We start from the raw sequence: 14,825 nt of genomic DNA, 5'->3' as shown, positions 1-14,825 counted from the left end.
AAGTCAATATGGTATTTGATGGGGAGCCAGTGAAGGGAGACACGGATGGGAGTGATGTGTTCTGTCCTTTTAGTTCTGGTCAGAGAATTAGAACACAAAGCGCTAGATTCCCTGACTCATATTAAACTTAATCTTAGACTAAAAGCATCCTCAATGGAGATTCTCCATTGAAAGTGCGATTAAGTCCAGGCCTGGGCTTAATCTGTCTGGTAAACCTCAGCCTGCAGTTAGGAGTGTTCCAAGGTCACATAACATCTTTGATAGAAGAGAAGGAGCAGTCGGTTTTGGTTCTTCCTCAGTCACATAATTAAAAATAACAAATAACATAATTTAAGAAGTAGGCTAATCAATGAAAGAATTTAGGACACATTTAAGAATATGTGAGGAATTCACACAGGATTGGTGTAACATGAACTGAGTATAGTGTATATAATGGAATTTCATACAATTGTGTTAAAAACACATTTATTTAAAGAAAAAGTGTTTGTCTAGTCTAGGTTACATCTGAACTGGGGTTAATGCTGTAGGATTCACTGGTGGGTCTCCAATCTCTCTCTCTCTCTCTCTCTCTCTCTGTCTCTCTCTCTCTCTCTCTCTCTCTCATTTCCTCCCACTGCTCCTCCCTCTTTAGCAGCACTCACTTTGCTGAGTCAGGGCAATGATGTCAGAACACTTGTCAAATTTAGCCACACACCAACGTTTTATTTGAAGTGCGATAGCATCTCGAGCCATTTTACGGCACACATTTTAAAAGTAGGCTAATCTATGAAATAATTGAAGACAAATGGTGTGAGGAAGTCACACACAGTAGTTGGTATATCTTGAACGGTATAGATAAGGTGTAGATAAGGAAATGTATCATTAATTACGTGTGTTACATTTATATAGTGTGTGTGTGTGTGTGTGTGTGTGTGTGTGTACATTTATACATTTGTAAAATGTCATTATACAAGAATAATCTCAAAGTGCATCAAATAAAAGATAAAATAGAAACATTGTTCCAGTAAAGGAATAAAACCACATTCTAGAAAAAACCCCACATTTGTTTGTTTTAAGATCGGCCCAATACAGAAGGAATGTACTGTACTGTACCTGAGGAACAGTAGTATTCGCTACAATCACTTGTTATTAAAAACCCCATATTGATTAGTTACACTGAAGAACATTGGGATTAGCCTTGGTTTCTCTCTCTCTCTCTGATCGGCTAAATCTTCCCCCCTCTCACATTTACTCCCACTGCTCCCCACTCTACTCCCTCCTCCTTTACTCCTTCCTCCTCCTTTACTTCCTCCTCCTTTACTTCCCCTTCCTCTTTTTCCTCCTCCTTTTTTCCCTCCTCTTCATCTTCTCCTCCGATGGCGACCTCCTCCAGTAAGAGTGGAAGTAAATCATCTGTCAGGGTTGGGAAGACCCTCTGGAATGTATCTAGGAACTCTTCTGTACCCTGCACCACGACTGTCCCAGTGCTGTACACGGTTACGTTACCTCCTTCAGTATACAGTTGATAACCGTCTTGGATTTTTCTGTCTTTTTTGTTCTTGTGTCTGGGGTAGTGAGCACTTACGACCGTTGTCCACGCATCGCCTCGATTAGTATGGAAAATGAGGTTGCACCTCTCACCAGTCCCAAAAATGTCTTTGTAGAGCGTTTCTGGATTCCTCTTCAATAAATCCATTTTGAATCGTTTCTTTTCGTTCATGTCCATGTTGGGAGGGTACTCGATAGCCTTGGGCTCGGTTCCCACAGGGCGGTGCTCCGATTTGGCAGCCATCTACAGTAGATGATCAAAGAATGTCGTCTTGATGTTTGTCTTGATGTTTATGAATGAGGACGAGGCGGATGATCTTGAGTGACTGCTCTGGCTCTGTATATCTGGTTGTTCAAACTCGTCTGTTTTGTTGTCACTTTTGTTTCACTTCTCTGTGTTGGAGATTCAAGGTACCTCTGTGAGTTCTCTGCCCACATGACAAACAAATGCGTCTTATAAGACATGTTTGCGTCATAGCAACAGTGCGCCCTAACCATGACAATGGAAGGATACAGAAGCGGTCTTTGTCAGCTAACTACCATGCAACAATCCTCACAAAGGGTAGAATTACTGTTGTGTTGTTGGATAGCAGTCTTACTGGGTTTACTGGTTCAGTACAGGGCTGACACAGATCCCTTGGTAACTTGGTTCTGTTACAGTGTTACATTGAGGAGTGGCTTTTAGAACTTTCTCTCTCTCTCTCTCAGTGTCGGTGCAGGAGAGTTTGGAGAGGAAGTTCGGGAAGCAGGGAGGTCCCATTCCTGTGGTCCCCACGGCTGACTTCCAGGCCAGAGTCGCTGTGAGTCTCTCTTTCTCTCTCTCACACACACACACACACACACACACACACACACACACACACTTACTGTTGACATGTAAACATGCCCAAGAGGGTGTGTCTGTAGTACATAGCTTTTGAAAAACATTGTTCTTCTCCCTCCTTTCTCTCTCCAGGGTGCATCTGAGAAGGACATTGTGCACTCTGGGCTGGCCTACACTATGGAGAGATCTGCCAGAGTAAGTGTGTGTGTGTGTGTGTGTGTGTGTGTGTGTGTGTGTGTGTGTGTGTGTGTTAGATCTGATGACTCATAATTGCAGAGATGGCACACTCGCCCTAGGCAACATCCCTCTGTGAATGCGTGCCTGTGTGAGCAAGACAATTCATTGTGATTACACTTCACTAGAGACCTTTTTAACTGTTGACCTATTCACAGATGAAAGATGAAACTGTTAATGTGTACACGTGGTAACTGTGTAGTTTGTCAGTGTGTTACCAGGTTGGGCTAGTGATTTTAACTGGGTTAACTGGGGTGTTTTCTCCCGTTTCAGCAAATCATGCGCACGGCCGGTAAGTATAACCTGGGTCTGGACCTGCGGACGGCTGCGTACGTCAACGCCATCGAGAAGGTCTTCAAGGTCTACAACGAGGCTGGCCTTACCTTCACATAATCAGCCAATCACAGCCCCCCCCCACCCCCTGCCATTGGTCCCCAGCATCCCTGTCATCCACTCAGCCTTCAGAACATATCAGCGTTTACATGAGAGAAACCCCACTCTGTTCCAAACATAACACACACATACAGAAATTCATTCATACACACACACACACACACACACACACACACACACACACACACACTCAGACTGAGCTGTGCTGTGGCTACCCTGGTATGTGTCTTGTGTCCCGTGGTGGTCTCTATGCCCTGTTCCCATGTCACTCAGACCCGTGTCTGTCATTCTGTTTGAGTATCTGTTTTTTCATTTGAGATTTTGCAAAAGGAGCAGTTTGTAGCAGGAAGCTACGCTAAGAGACATTTAAGACCCCCCCTCCCTCCCTCCCTCCCTCCCTCCAGCCTCTCACCTCCATCACCCTCTCCATTAGAGTTCCTTGGCGGCCATGTTGTAAACTCCTGCCCCTGGTTGCTGTACGCGTCACCCTCCTGTTACCATGGTTTCGGCCGACAGAACTGAAGATGCCTTAACTGAGATAAAGCTGTATACTTCAATAAGATGGCCACTTGACTTTATTAGGCTTCACTTTGAAAAGGGAAATAGATTTAACTTTCTACTAAAAAGGAGTGGTGATGATCATTTATTGTTCCTCATTTCTACTCACCCATGCAGGGTTGGAGGGTTAAGGGTTAGTGCAAGGGTTAATAAAGTTAGGGGTTTCTGAGGCTTCCCCTATGGTTAGAGGGGGAAGCCCCTGGGATTGTTCTGTGCTGACGACCACCGGGTTCCACTGTGTCTGGTTCTTAGTCCATTTCTACATGGTTCTCTGCTCTATCGCCTTACCCCTACCCCTGCTCCTGCTCCTCCTATTGCCTGCCCCTCTCCCCAAACTGTATAAGCCCCCAAACATCCTCCTTTTCCTTCTCCAATAACCGTCCAAGTCCTCACATGGAAATTGCGTTGGAAAATTTGTATTGCCTTTTTTTTTTTTTTTTTTTATTGGGAAAACCAATAAAATGACAACAAAAACATGTGATTTGATGATTAGTGTGATCTTTTATGAAGGATTTGTGTTGATCCTTTTTGTCTTTTGTCTCCACTGTATGTAGTTTATCAGTATCCCTTACTCACAGAGACAAACAGTATGGAAGATGATAATTTATCCGTTCATTTTGATGAAAGTGCATTTTATGCAGTGTCACAACACACTTTACAGAGGATGGGAACATGAAGGAGAAACAGGATTCTAACAGGTTACACCCAAAGAAAAAGAGAATAGCAATTGGGGGCGGGGAAATGAGGAAAATGGCATGTTAAAAAGGTGTGTTTTAAGATGAGATTTTCTTAGATCTTAAGAGACTATCTGACTCCCTGACATTGGCTGGCAGGCAATTCCATAAGGTTGGAGCTCTGAAAGAGAAACGTCTGCCACCTGCTGTCTGTTTGGCTATCCTCTGGACAACAAGTAGCCCAGCCTCACTGGATTGAAGTGTCTGTGGGCGGGCTTGTAGGGCTGAAGCAGCTCAGAAAAATACACTAGGGCTAGCCTATGCTGTGCTTTGTAGGTTTGTAGGACTTTAAAGTCAATATGGTATTTGATGGGGAGCCAGTGAAGGGAGACACGGATGGGAGTGATGTGTTCTGTCCTTTTAGTTCTGGTCAGAGAATTAGAACACAAAGCGCTAGATTCCCTGACTCATATTAAACTTAATCTTAGACTAAAAGCATCCTCAATGGAGATTCTCCATTGAAAGTGCGATTAAGTCCAGGCCTGGGCTTAATCTGTCTGGTAAACCTCAGCCTGCAGTTAGGAGTGTTCCAAGGTCACATAACATCTTTGATAGAAGAGAAGGAGCAGTCGGTTTTGGTTCTTCCTCAGTCACATAATTAAAAATAACAAATAACATAATTTAAGAAGTAGGCTAATCAATGAAAGAATTTAGGACACATTTAAGAATATGTGAGGAATTCACACAGGATTGGTGTAACATGAACTGAGTATAGTGTATATAATGGAATTTCATACAATTGTGTTAAAAACACATTTATTTAAAGAAAAAGTGTTTGTCTAGTCTAGGTTACATCTGAACTGGGGTTAATGCTGTAGGATTCACTGGTGGGTCTCCAATCTCTCTCTCTCTCTCTCTCTCTCTCTCTGTCTCTCTCTCTCTCTCTCTCTCTCTCATTTCCTCCCACTGCTCCTCCCTCTTTAGCAGCACTCACTTTGCTGAGTCAGGGCAATGATGTCAGAACACTTGTCAAATTTAGCCACACACCAACGTTTTATTTGAAGTGCGATAGCATCTCGAGCCATTTTACGGCACACATTTTAAAAGTAGGCTAATCTATGAAATAATTGAAGACAAATGGTGTGAGGAAGTCACACACAGTAGTTGGTATATCTTGAACGGTATAGATAAGGTGTAGATAAGGAAATGTATCATTAATTACGTGTGTTACATTTATATAGTGTGTGTGTGTGTGTGTGTGTGTGTGTACATTTATACATTTGTAAAATGTCATTATACAAGAATAATCTCAAAGTGCATCAAATAAAAGATAAAATAGAAACATTGTTCCAGTAAAGGAATAAAACCACATTCTAGAAAAACCCCCACATTTGTTTGTTTTAAGATCGGCCCAATACAGAAGGAATGTACTGTACTGTACCTGAGGAACAGTAGTATTCGCTACAATCACTTGTTATTAAAAACCCCATATTGATTAGTTACACTGAAGAACATTGGGATTAGCCTTGGTTTCTCTCTCTCTCTCTGATCGGCTAAATCTTCCCCCCTCTCACATTTACTCCCACTGCTCCCCACTCTACTCCCTCCTCCTTTACTCCTTCCTCCTCCTTTACTTCCTCCTCCTTTACTTCCCCTTCCTCTTTTTCCTCCTCCTTTTTTCCCTCCTCTTCATCTTCTCCTCCGATGGCGACCTCCTCCAGTAAGAGTGGAAGTAAATCATCTGTCAGGGTTGGGAAGACCCTCTGGAATGTATCTAGGAACTCTTCTGTACCCTGCACCACGACTGTCCCAGTGCTGTACACGGTTACGTTACCTCCTTCAGTATACAGTTGATAACCGTCTTGGATTTTTCTGTCTTTTTTGTTCTTGTGTCTGGGGTAGTGAGCACTTACGACCGTTGTCCACGCATCGCCTCGATTAGTATGGAAAATGAGGTTGCACCTCTCACCAGTCCCAAAAATGTCTTTGTAGAGCGTTTCTGGATTCCTCTTCAATAAATCCATTTTGAATCGTTTCTTTTCGTTCATGTCCATGTTGGGAGGGTACTCGATAGCCTTGGGCTCGGTTCCCACAGGGCGGTGCTCCGATTTGGCAGCCATCTACAGTAGATGATCAAAGAATGTCGTCTTGATGTTTGTCTTGATGTTTATGAATGAGGACGAGGCGGATGATCTTGAGTGACTGCTCTGGCTCTGTATATCTGGTTGTTCAAACTCGTCTGTTTTGTTGTCACTTTTGTTTCACTTCTCTGTGTTGGAGATTCAAGGTACCTCTGTGAGTTCTCTGCCCACATGACAAACAAATGCGTCTTATAAGACATGTTTGCGTCATAGCAACAGTGCGCCCTAACCATGACAATGGAAGGATACAGAAGCGGTCTTTGTCAGCTAACTACCATGCAACAATCCTCACAAAGGGTAGAATTACTGTTGTGTTGTTGGATAGCAGTCTTACTGGGTTTACTGGTTCAGTACAGGGCTGACACAGATCCCTTGGTAACTTGGTTCTGTTACAGTGTTACATTGAGGAGTGGCTTTTAGAACTTTCTCTCTCTCTCTCTCAGTGTCGGTGCAGGAGAGTTTGGAGAGGAAGTTCGGGAAGCAGGGAGGTCCCATTCCTGTGGTCCCCACGGCTGACTTCCAGGCCAGAGTCGCTGTGAGTCTCTCTTTCTCTCTCTCACACACACACACACACACACACACACACACACACACACACTTACTGTTGACATGTAAACATGCCCAAGAGGGTGTGTCTGTAGTACATAGCTTTTGAAAAACGTTGTTCTTCTCCCTCCTTTCTCTCTCCAGGGTGCATCTGAGAAGGACATTGTGCACTCTGGGCTGGCCTACACTATGGAGAGATCTGCCAGAGTAAGTGTGTGTGTGTGTGTGTGTGTGTGTGTGTGTGTGTGTGTTAGATCTGATGACTCATAATTGCAGAGATGGCACACTCGCCCTAGGCAACATCCCTCTGTGAATGCGTGCCTGTGTGAGCAAGACAATTCATTGTGATTACACTTCACTAGAGACCTTTTTAACTGTTGACCTATTCACAGATGAAAGATGAAACTGTTAATGTGTACACGTGGTAACTGTGTAGTTTGTCAGTGTGTTACCAGGTTGGGCTAGTGATTTTAACTGGGTTAACTGGGGTGTTTTCTCCCGTTTCAGCAAATCATGCGCACGGCCGGTAAGTATAACCTGGGTCTGGACCTGCGGACGGCTGCGTACGTCAACGCCATCGAGAAGGTCTTCAAGGTCTACAACGAGGCTGGCCTTACCTTCACATAATCAGCCAATCACAGCCCCCCCCCACCCCCTGCCATTGGTCCCCAGCATCCCTGTCATCCACTCAGCCTTCAGAACATATCAGCGTTTACATGAGAGAAACCCCACTCTGTTCCAAACATAACACACACATACAGAAATTCATTCATACACACACACACACACACACACACACACACACACACACACACACACTCAAACTGAGCTGTGCTGTGGCTACCCTGGTATGTGTCTTGTGTCCCGTGGTGGTCTCTATGCCCTGTTCCCATGTCACTCAGACCCGTGTCTGTCATTCTGTTTGAGTATCTGTTTTTTCATTTGAGATTTTGCAAAAGGAGCAGTTTGTAGCAGGAAGCTACGCTAAGAGACATTTAAGACCCCCCCTCCCTCCCTCCCTCCCTCCCTCCAGCCTCTCACCTCCATCACCCTCTCCATTAGAGTTCCTTGGCGGCCATGTTGTAAACTCCTGCCCCTGGTTGCTGTACGCGTCACCCTCCTGTTACCATGGTTTCGGCCGACAGAACTGAAGATGCCTTAACTGAGATAAAGCTGTATACTTCAATAAGATGGCCACTTGACTTTATTAGGCTTCACTTTGAAAAGGGAAATAGATTTAACTTTCTACTAAAAAGGAGTGGTGATGATCATTTATTGTTCCTCATTTCTACTCACCCATGCAGGGTTGGAGGGTTAAGGGTTAGTGCAAGGGTTAATAAAGTTAGGGGTTTCTGAGGCTTCCCCTATGGTTAGAGGGGGAAGCCCCTGGGATTGTTCTGTGCTGACGACCACCGGGTTCCACTGTGTCTGGTTCTTAGTCCATTTCTACATGGTTCTCTGCTCTATCGCCTTACCCCTACCCCTGCTCCTGCTCCTCCTATTGCCTGCCCCTCTCCCCAAACTGTATAAGCCCCCAAACATCCTCCTTTTCCTTCTCCAATAACCGTCCAAGTCCTCACATGGAAATTGCGTTGGAAAATTTGTATTGCCTTTTTTTTTTTTTTTTTTTTTTGGGAAAACCAATAAAATGACAACAAAAACATGTGATTTGATGATTAGTGTGATCTTTTATGAAGGATTTGTGTTGATCCTTTTTGTCTTTTGTCTCCACTGTATGTAGTTTATCAGTATCCCTTACTCACAGAGACAAACAGTATGGAAGATGATAATTTATCCGTTCATTTTGATGAAAGTGCATTTTATGCAGTGTCACAACACACTTTACAGAGGATGGGAACATGAAGGAGAAACAGGATTCTAACAGGTTACACCCAAAGAAAAAGAGAATAGCAATTGGGGGCGGGGAAATGAGGAAAATGGCATGTTAAAAAGGTGTGTTTTAAGATGAGATTTTCTTAGATCTTAAGAGACTATCTGACTCCCTGACATTGGCTGGCAGGCAATTCCATAAGGTTGGAGCTCTGAAAGAGAAACGTCTGCCACCTGCTGTCTGTTTGGCTATCCTCTGGACAACAAGTAGCCCAGCCTCACTGGATTGAAGTGTCTGTGGGCGGGCTTGTAGGGCTGAAGCAGCTCAGAAAAATACACTAGGGCTAGCCTATGCTGTGCTTTGTAGGTTTGTAGGACTTTAAAGTCAATATGGTATTTGATGGGGAGCCAGTGAAGGGAGACACGGATGGGAGTGATGTGTTCTGTCCTTTTAGTTCTGGTCAGAGAATTAGAACACAAAGCGCTAGATTCCCTGACTCATATTAAACTTAATCTTAGACTAAAAGCATCCTCAATGGAGATTCTCCATTGAAAGTGCGATTAAGTCCAGGCCTGGGCTTAATCTGTCTGGTAAACCTCAGCCTGCAGTTAGGAGTGTTCCAAGGTCACATAACATCTTTGATAGAAGAGAAGGAGCAGTCGGTTTTGGTTCTTCCTCAGTCACATAATTAAAAATAACAAATAACATAATTTAAGAAGTAGGCTAATCAATGAAAGAATTTAGGACACATTTAAGAATATGTGAAGAATTCACACAGGATTGGTGTGACATGAACTGAGTATAGTGTATATAATGGAATTTCATACAATTGTGTTAAAAACACATTTATTTAAAGAAAAAGTGTTTGTCTAGTCTAGGTTACATCTGAACTGGGGTTAATGCTGTAGGATTCACTGGTGGGTCTCCAATCTCTCTCTCTCTCTCTCTCTCTCTCTCTCTCTCTCTCTCTCTCTCTCTCTCTCTCTCTCTCTCTCTCTCTCATTTCCTCCCACTGCTCCTCCCTCTTTAGCAGCACTCACTTTGCTGAGTCAGAGCAATGATGTCAGAACACTTGTCAAATTTAGCCACACACCAACGTTTTATTTGAAGTGCGATAGCATCTCGAGCCATTTTACGGCACACATTTTAAAAGTAGGCTAATCTATGAAATAATTGAAGACAAATGGTGTGAGGAAGTCACACACAGTAGTTGGTATATCTTGAACGGTATAGATAAGGTGTAGATAAGGAAATGTATCATTAATTACGTGTGTTACATTTATATAGTGTGTGTGTGTGTGTGTGTGTGTGTGTGTGTGTGTGTGTGTGTGTGTAAATTTACATTTATACATTTGTAAAATGTCATTATACAAGAATAATCTCAAAGTGCATCAAATAAAAGATAAAATAGAAACATTGTTCCAGTAAAGGAATAAAACCACATTCTAGAAAAACCCCCACATTTGTTTGTTTTAAGATCTGCCCAATACAGAAGGAATGTACTGTACTGTACCTGAGGAACAGTAGTATTCGCTACAATCACTTGTTATTAAAAACCCCATATTGATTAGTTACACTGAAGAACATTGGGATTAGCCTTGGTTTCTCTCTCTCTCTCTGATCGGCTAAATCTTCCCCCCTCTCACATTTACTCCCACTGCTCCCCTCTCTACTCCCTCCTCCTTTACTCCTTCCTCCTCCTTTACTTCCTCCTCCTTTACTTCCCCTTCCTCTTTTTCCTCCTCCTTTTTTCCCTCCTCTTCATCTTCTCCTCTGATGGCGACCTTCTCCAGTAAGAGTGGAAGCAAATCTTCTGTCAGGGTTGGGAAGTCCCTCTGGAATGTATCTAGGAACTCTTCTGTACCCTGCACCATGACTGTCCCAGTGCTGTACACGTTTACGTTACCTCCTTCAGTCCACAGTTGATAACCGTCTTTGATTTCTCTGTCTTTTTTGTCCTTGTCTCTGGGGTAGTGAGCTCTTACGACCGTTCTCCACGCACCGCCTCGATTAGTATGGAAAATGAGGTTGCACCTCTTACCAGTCCCAAAAATGTCTTTGTAGAGCGTTTCTGGATTCCTCCTCAATAAATCCATTTTGAATAGTTTCTTTTTGTCCTTGTCCATGTTGGGAGGGTACTCGATAGCCTTGGGCTCGGTTCCCATAGGGCGGTGCTCCGATTTGGCAGCCATCTACAGTAGATGATCAAAGAATGTCGTCTTGATGTTTGTCTTGATGTTTACGAATCAGGACGAGGCGGATGATCTTGAGTGACTTCTCTGGCTCTGGTTTTGTTACAGTGTTACATTGAGGAGTGGCTTTTCTCTCTCTCTCTCTCTCTCTCTCTCTCTCTCTTTCTCTTTCTCTTTCTCTTTCTCTCTCTCTCTCTTTCTCTCTCTCTTTCTCTCTCTCTCTCTCTCTCTCTCTCTCTCTCTCTCTCTCTTTCTCTTTCTCTTTCTCAGTATCGGTGCAGGAGAGTTTGGACAGGAACTCACACTGCTCCCCCTCTTTATATCCCCTTCCGCTTTTGCCTCCCGTTTATCTCCTCCCTTTCTCCTCCCACACACACACATACACACACACACACACACACACACACACACACACACACACACACTGTGATGGAAATCTTTCAGTGAACAACAATAAACGATGTTTGGTCTCAGTTGAGAGTTTTAATGCATATAGAAAGTATTATACAACGTTGGTCAGCTGGATCAGCATTCCTTCACCAACAGTGTGGATTCAGATACTGATGCTGTGGCTGAGGAGAGGACCGTCCTTAACTCCAATGCTTGTACGTCATAGGTCTAGGGGTAAACATATCTTGCACCTGTTTGCTGATACAGAAGCTGGGAAAGAAGCGTAGGCGTTGTGAGCCACTATCTCAAACCTCAGCCTGCAGTTAGGAGTGTTCCAAGGTCACATAACATCTTTGATACAAGAGAAGGAGCAGTCGGTTTTGGTTCTTCCTCTGTCACATAATTAAAAACAACAAAGTACATTGGGTCACAGAGAGGTCAATACATTTCATATATGACTTAAGCGAAATATATTTTTTGCCATTACAACACACACACACACACACACACACACACACACACTCAGACTGAGCTGTGCTGTGCTGTGGCTACCCTGATATGTGTCTTGTGCCTCTATGCCCTGTTCCCATATCACCAAACCAATAAAATGGAAAATTGGAAACCAATAAAATGACAAACAAAAACATGTGTGATTGACAATAAGTGCATTTTATTCATTAGGATTTAGAGCTGATCATTTGAAGAGTCCCTGTCCGAAAGACAAAGCCTTGTCGGCTGCGCTGTCCATGGCTGCGTCTCCTGCCGCCTTGCTGATGGCGCCAGTCACCATGTCCCCGAGACCTGGGAGAGGAGAGCTGCATCAGACTGTGGTACTCAACAGTTTTCAAGCCCAGTGTGTTGTCACATTGTTGATATTGATGAGTAGGTTGAATGAAGTACAGTAGATGAATTTAAAAAAGGTCTTTGCCCCTTTACACTTTGTGTGTGTGTGTGTGTGTGTGTGAATGAATGAAGGAAGGAAGTAGATACAGCAGATAGATAAAAACACAAAGTCATGTTTGAGAGTGTATGTGTGTGTGTGTGTGTGTGTGTGTGTCTGTTTTGGTCTCCTAGTAACCTAGAATAGCTATATCACCTTGTTCCTTCGGCTCTTCCTTGGCGCCTCCTCCCATCATCTCTCCCACCTTCTCCTTCGCAAAGTTGGCTGAGAGCACATAGAAACAGGGCTGGAATACTCATGTTCTTCTTGTCTCCCTTGCACACTTATGTGTTTTCTCTCTCTCACTCACACACCCACCCACCCACCCACCCACACACACACACACACACACACGCACACACACACACAAATGTTTTGTCTGTCTCTCTAAAACATACTTTCAATTAAATATCCGTTAATTCCTGCATTATTGACTTGACTGCAATATTGCCCAAACAGGACATAATTAACACACAACAGAGAGAGGAAATATAACAGTAATAACCAGATATGTATGACTTCTATAAACACGATGATGGCTGCATATCACCTCATATCCCATCAACACAGAAGTAAATGTCATATTTGGTGACAGTTTCAGCTATCTCTACTTTCAAAGGACGGTCAGTATTGGTGATCATCTGAAACCTGGATTGCTGAAGTGACTCTGTCGGTGTTATCGTATAAGTACAGCAGATACAAAGTGTCATGTTTCTGTTTCTTCCTTTTTTAATGTACTTTTGTACTTTTTTTTTTAAATGTTTGAGAAAGTATGTGCATATCATTCTAAACGACCAAAACATATAAAAAGTACATACCGAAAGCACTTCGGGCGCTGTTTAAATGCCAGTGCTCGACATCAACAAGCTATTTTGAAATGTAAGTCATTAAGTATGCCTGTGATTATCTTCTCAGGAGTGTGTGTGTGTGTGTGTGTGTGTGTGTGTGTGTATGCAGTGTATCTGGTACTAATGTGAAGTCTCTTACCAGCTGTATCGATGGCCTTATCAACCGCGCTATTACTGCCTCCGCCACCTCCACCGCCTATAGAGTCCATTATTCCTTGTATACTCATCTCTGCTGTGTTACCCTCTGTGGATACCACGCTGTCGTGAATGTGTGTGAGAATGTGTGTGTCGGGGAGGGTTATATGAGTTTGGCAGAGGCCATCATAGACTTTTCACCCCACTCCCCTCCGGGAGGCGCTACAGGTCTCTCCGCACCCGAACCAGTAGGTTCAGAGGCAGCTTCTTCCCTGCGGCTGTCACCCTACTGAACTCGAACACTGCACCGACCTGACAACCTACTACCCCTGCAACCCCCCCCCCCCCCCCCCCGGACAATTGCACTATTGCACTATTACTCCCCTCCCCTCCCCTGCTCTTACTCATACCACTGCTCTACTGTACATACCTGTCCATACTGTTCATACTGCACATAATGCACATATCCTTATATTTTCTTTAATACTACTGCACATACTGTACATACCTGTTTATACTGTTTATACGGCATTCCATATTCATATTTATATTTATTCTGCTATCTACCTCATGCTACTGTTAATACATATATACTGCTAGACTGCATTACCCATACAGCTCATATGCTGCTACACTGTTCATACTGTAACTATTTATTCTGCTATAATGCTACTGTACTCATATACTGCTATACTGCACTGCTATGTTATACTGCACTACTACTGATCATATATTGCACTACCTGTAAATACTGTTCATTGCACTTCTGCTATTTTGCACTTCTGGTTAGACGCTAACTGCATTTCGTTGTCTCTGTACTTGTACTCTGCACAATGACAATAAAGTTGAATCTAATCTAATCTAATCCCCTCAACAGCACACACCCCTGTATCGCACGCATGCAGGCACATGCACACACACGCACACACACGCACACACACACACACACACACACACACACATACACACACACACACACACACACACACACACACACACACACACACACACACACTATATGTAAAACTGGTCTGACTCTCTCTTGCTCGTAGACACAAGGGTGCGGGCAGCTATTGTTGGTGCCGACTGTAGACTGGACAGCTTTGCTTTGCACCACTTTTTTTGATCCACAATAAATCATATGTGGGTGCAAATATTTTAAATGATGTTTTGAGTTGTCTGTTCTACCGCATACACACACACACACACACACACACACACACACACACACACACACACACACACACACACACACACACACACACACACACACACACACACACACAATCAGTGATAAAGTGAATTTAGAAACATTCCACAGAAGCAGTTAGGGCTGATGATAAACAGGAAATATCAGATGTGATGTCTTGGGAGGTTATGAGAAATCTGACTCACCATCAAACCAGCTTGAAGCACACACAAAGACAAAGACACATGGGTAGTGCCACACTGTACATGATACATACTCAGAACTACCCTCAGTGTGATTTTCATCTGCCACGTGTGTGTGTTCCCACTTAGAGTGTGTGTTTGTGTGTGTACGTGTACGTATGTGAATTCTTGAGGGGTGTCGGCTGTGTGTGAAGCACCTGC

At 43.5% G+C, this 14,825-nt stretch overlaps 2 protein-coding genes across 2 annotated transcripts; both read left to right on the top strand.

Moving 5' to 3' along the window:
- Positions 1 to 8: 8 nt before the first annotated feature.
- LOC310817541 (glutamate dehydrogenase, mitochondrial-like) lies at positions 9 to 3,124 on the top strand (the record flags this gene model as incomplete). The annotated part of the gene is made up of 4 exons (XM_083688177.1): positions 9 to 78; positions 2,200 to 2,327; positions 2,483 to 2,545; positions 2,858 to 3,124. The coding sequence occupies 4 exons, from the start codon at positions 9 to 11 to the stop codon at positions 2,975 to 2,977; spliced, it is 381 nt and encodes a 126-aa protein (XP_083544303.1). The 3' UTR covers positions 2,978 to 3,124.
- Positions 3,125 to 4,568: 1,444 nt separating this feature from the next.
- On the top strand, positions 4,569 to 10,148 carry LOC310817540 (glutamate dehydrogenase, mitochondrial-like; the record flags this gene model as incomplete). The annotated part of the gene is made up of 4 exons (XM_083688176.1): positions 4,569 to 4,638; positions 6,758 to 6,885; positions 7,041 to 7,103; positions 7,404 to 10,148. The coding sequence occupies 4 exons, from the start codon at positions 4,569 to 4,571 to the stop codon at positions 7,521 to 7,523; spliced, it is 381 nt and encodes a 126-aa protein (XP_083544302.1). The 3' UTR covers positions 7,524 to 10,148.
- Between the last annotated feature and the right edge of the window lie 4,677 nt (positions 10,149 to 14,825).

This window comes from Argentina silus, assembly GCF_951799395.1.
Source record: "Argentina silus genome assembly, chromosome: 16".
Lineage (NCBI taxonomy): Eukaryota > Metazoa > Chordata > Actinopteri > Argentiniformes > Argentinidae > Argentina > Argentina silus.
This window is presented reverse-complemented; position numbering and strand designations above follow the sequence as displayed.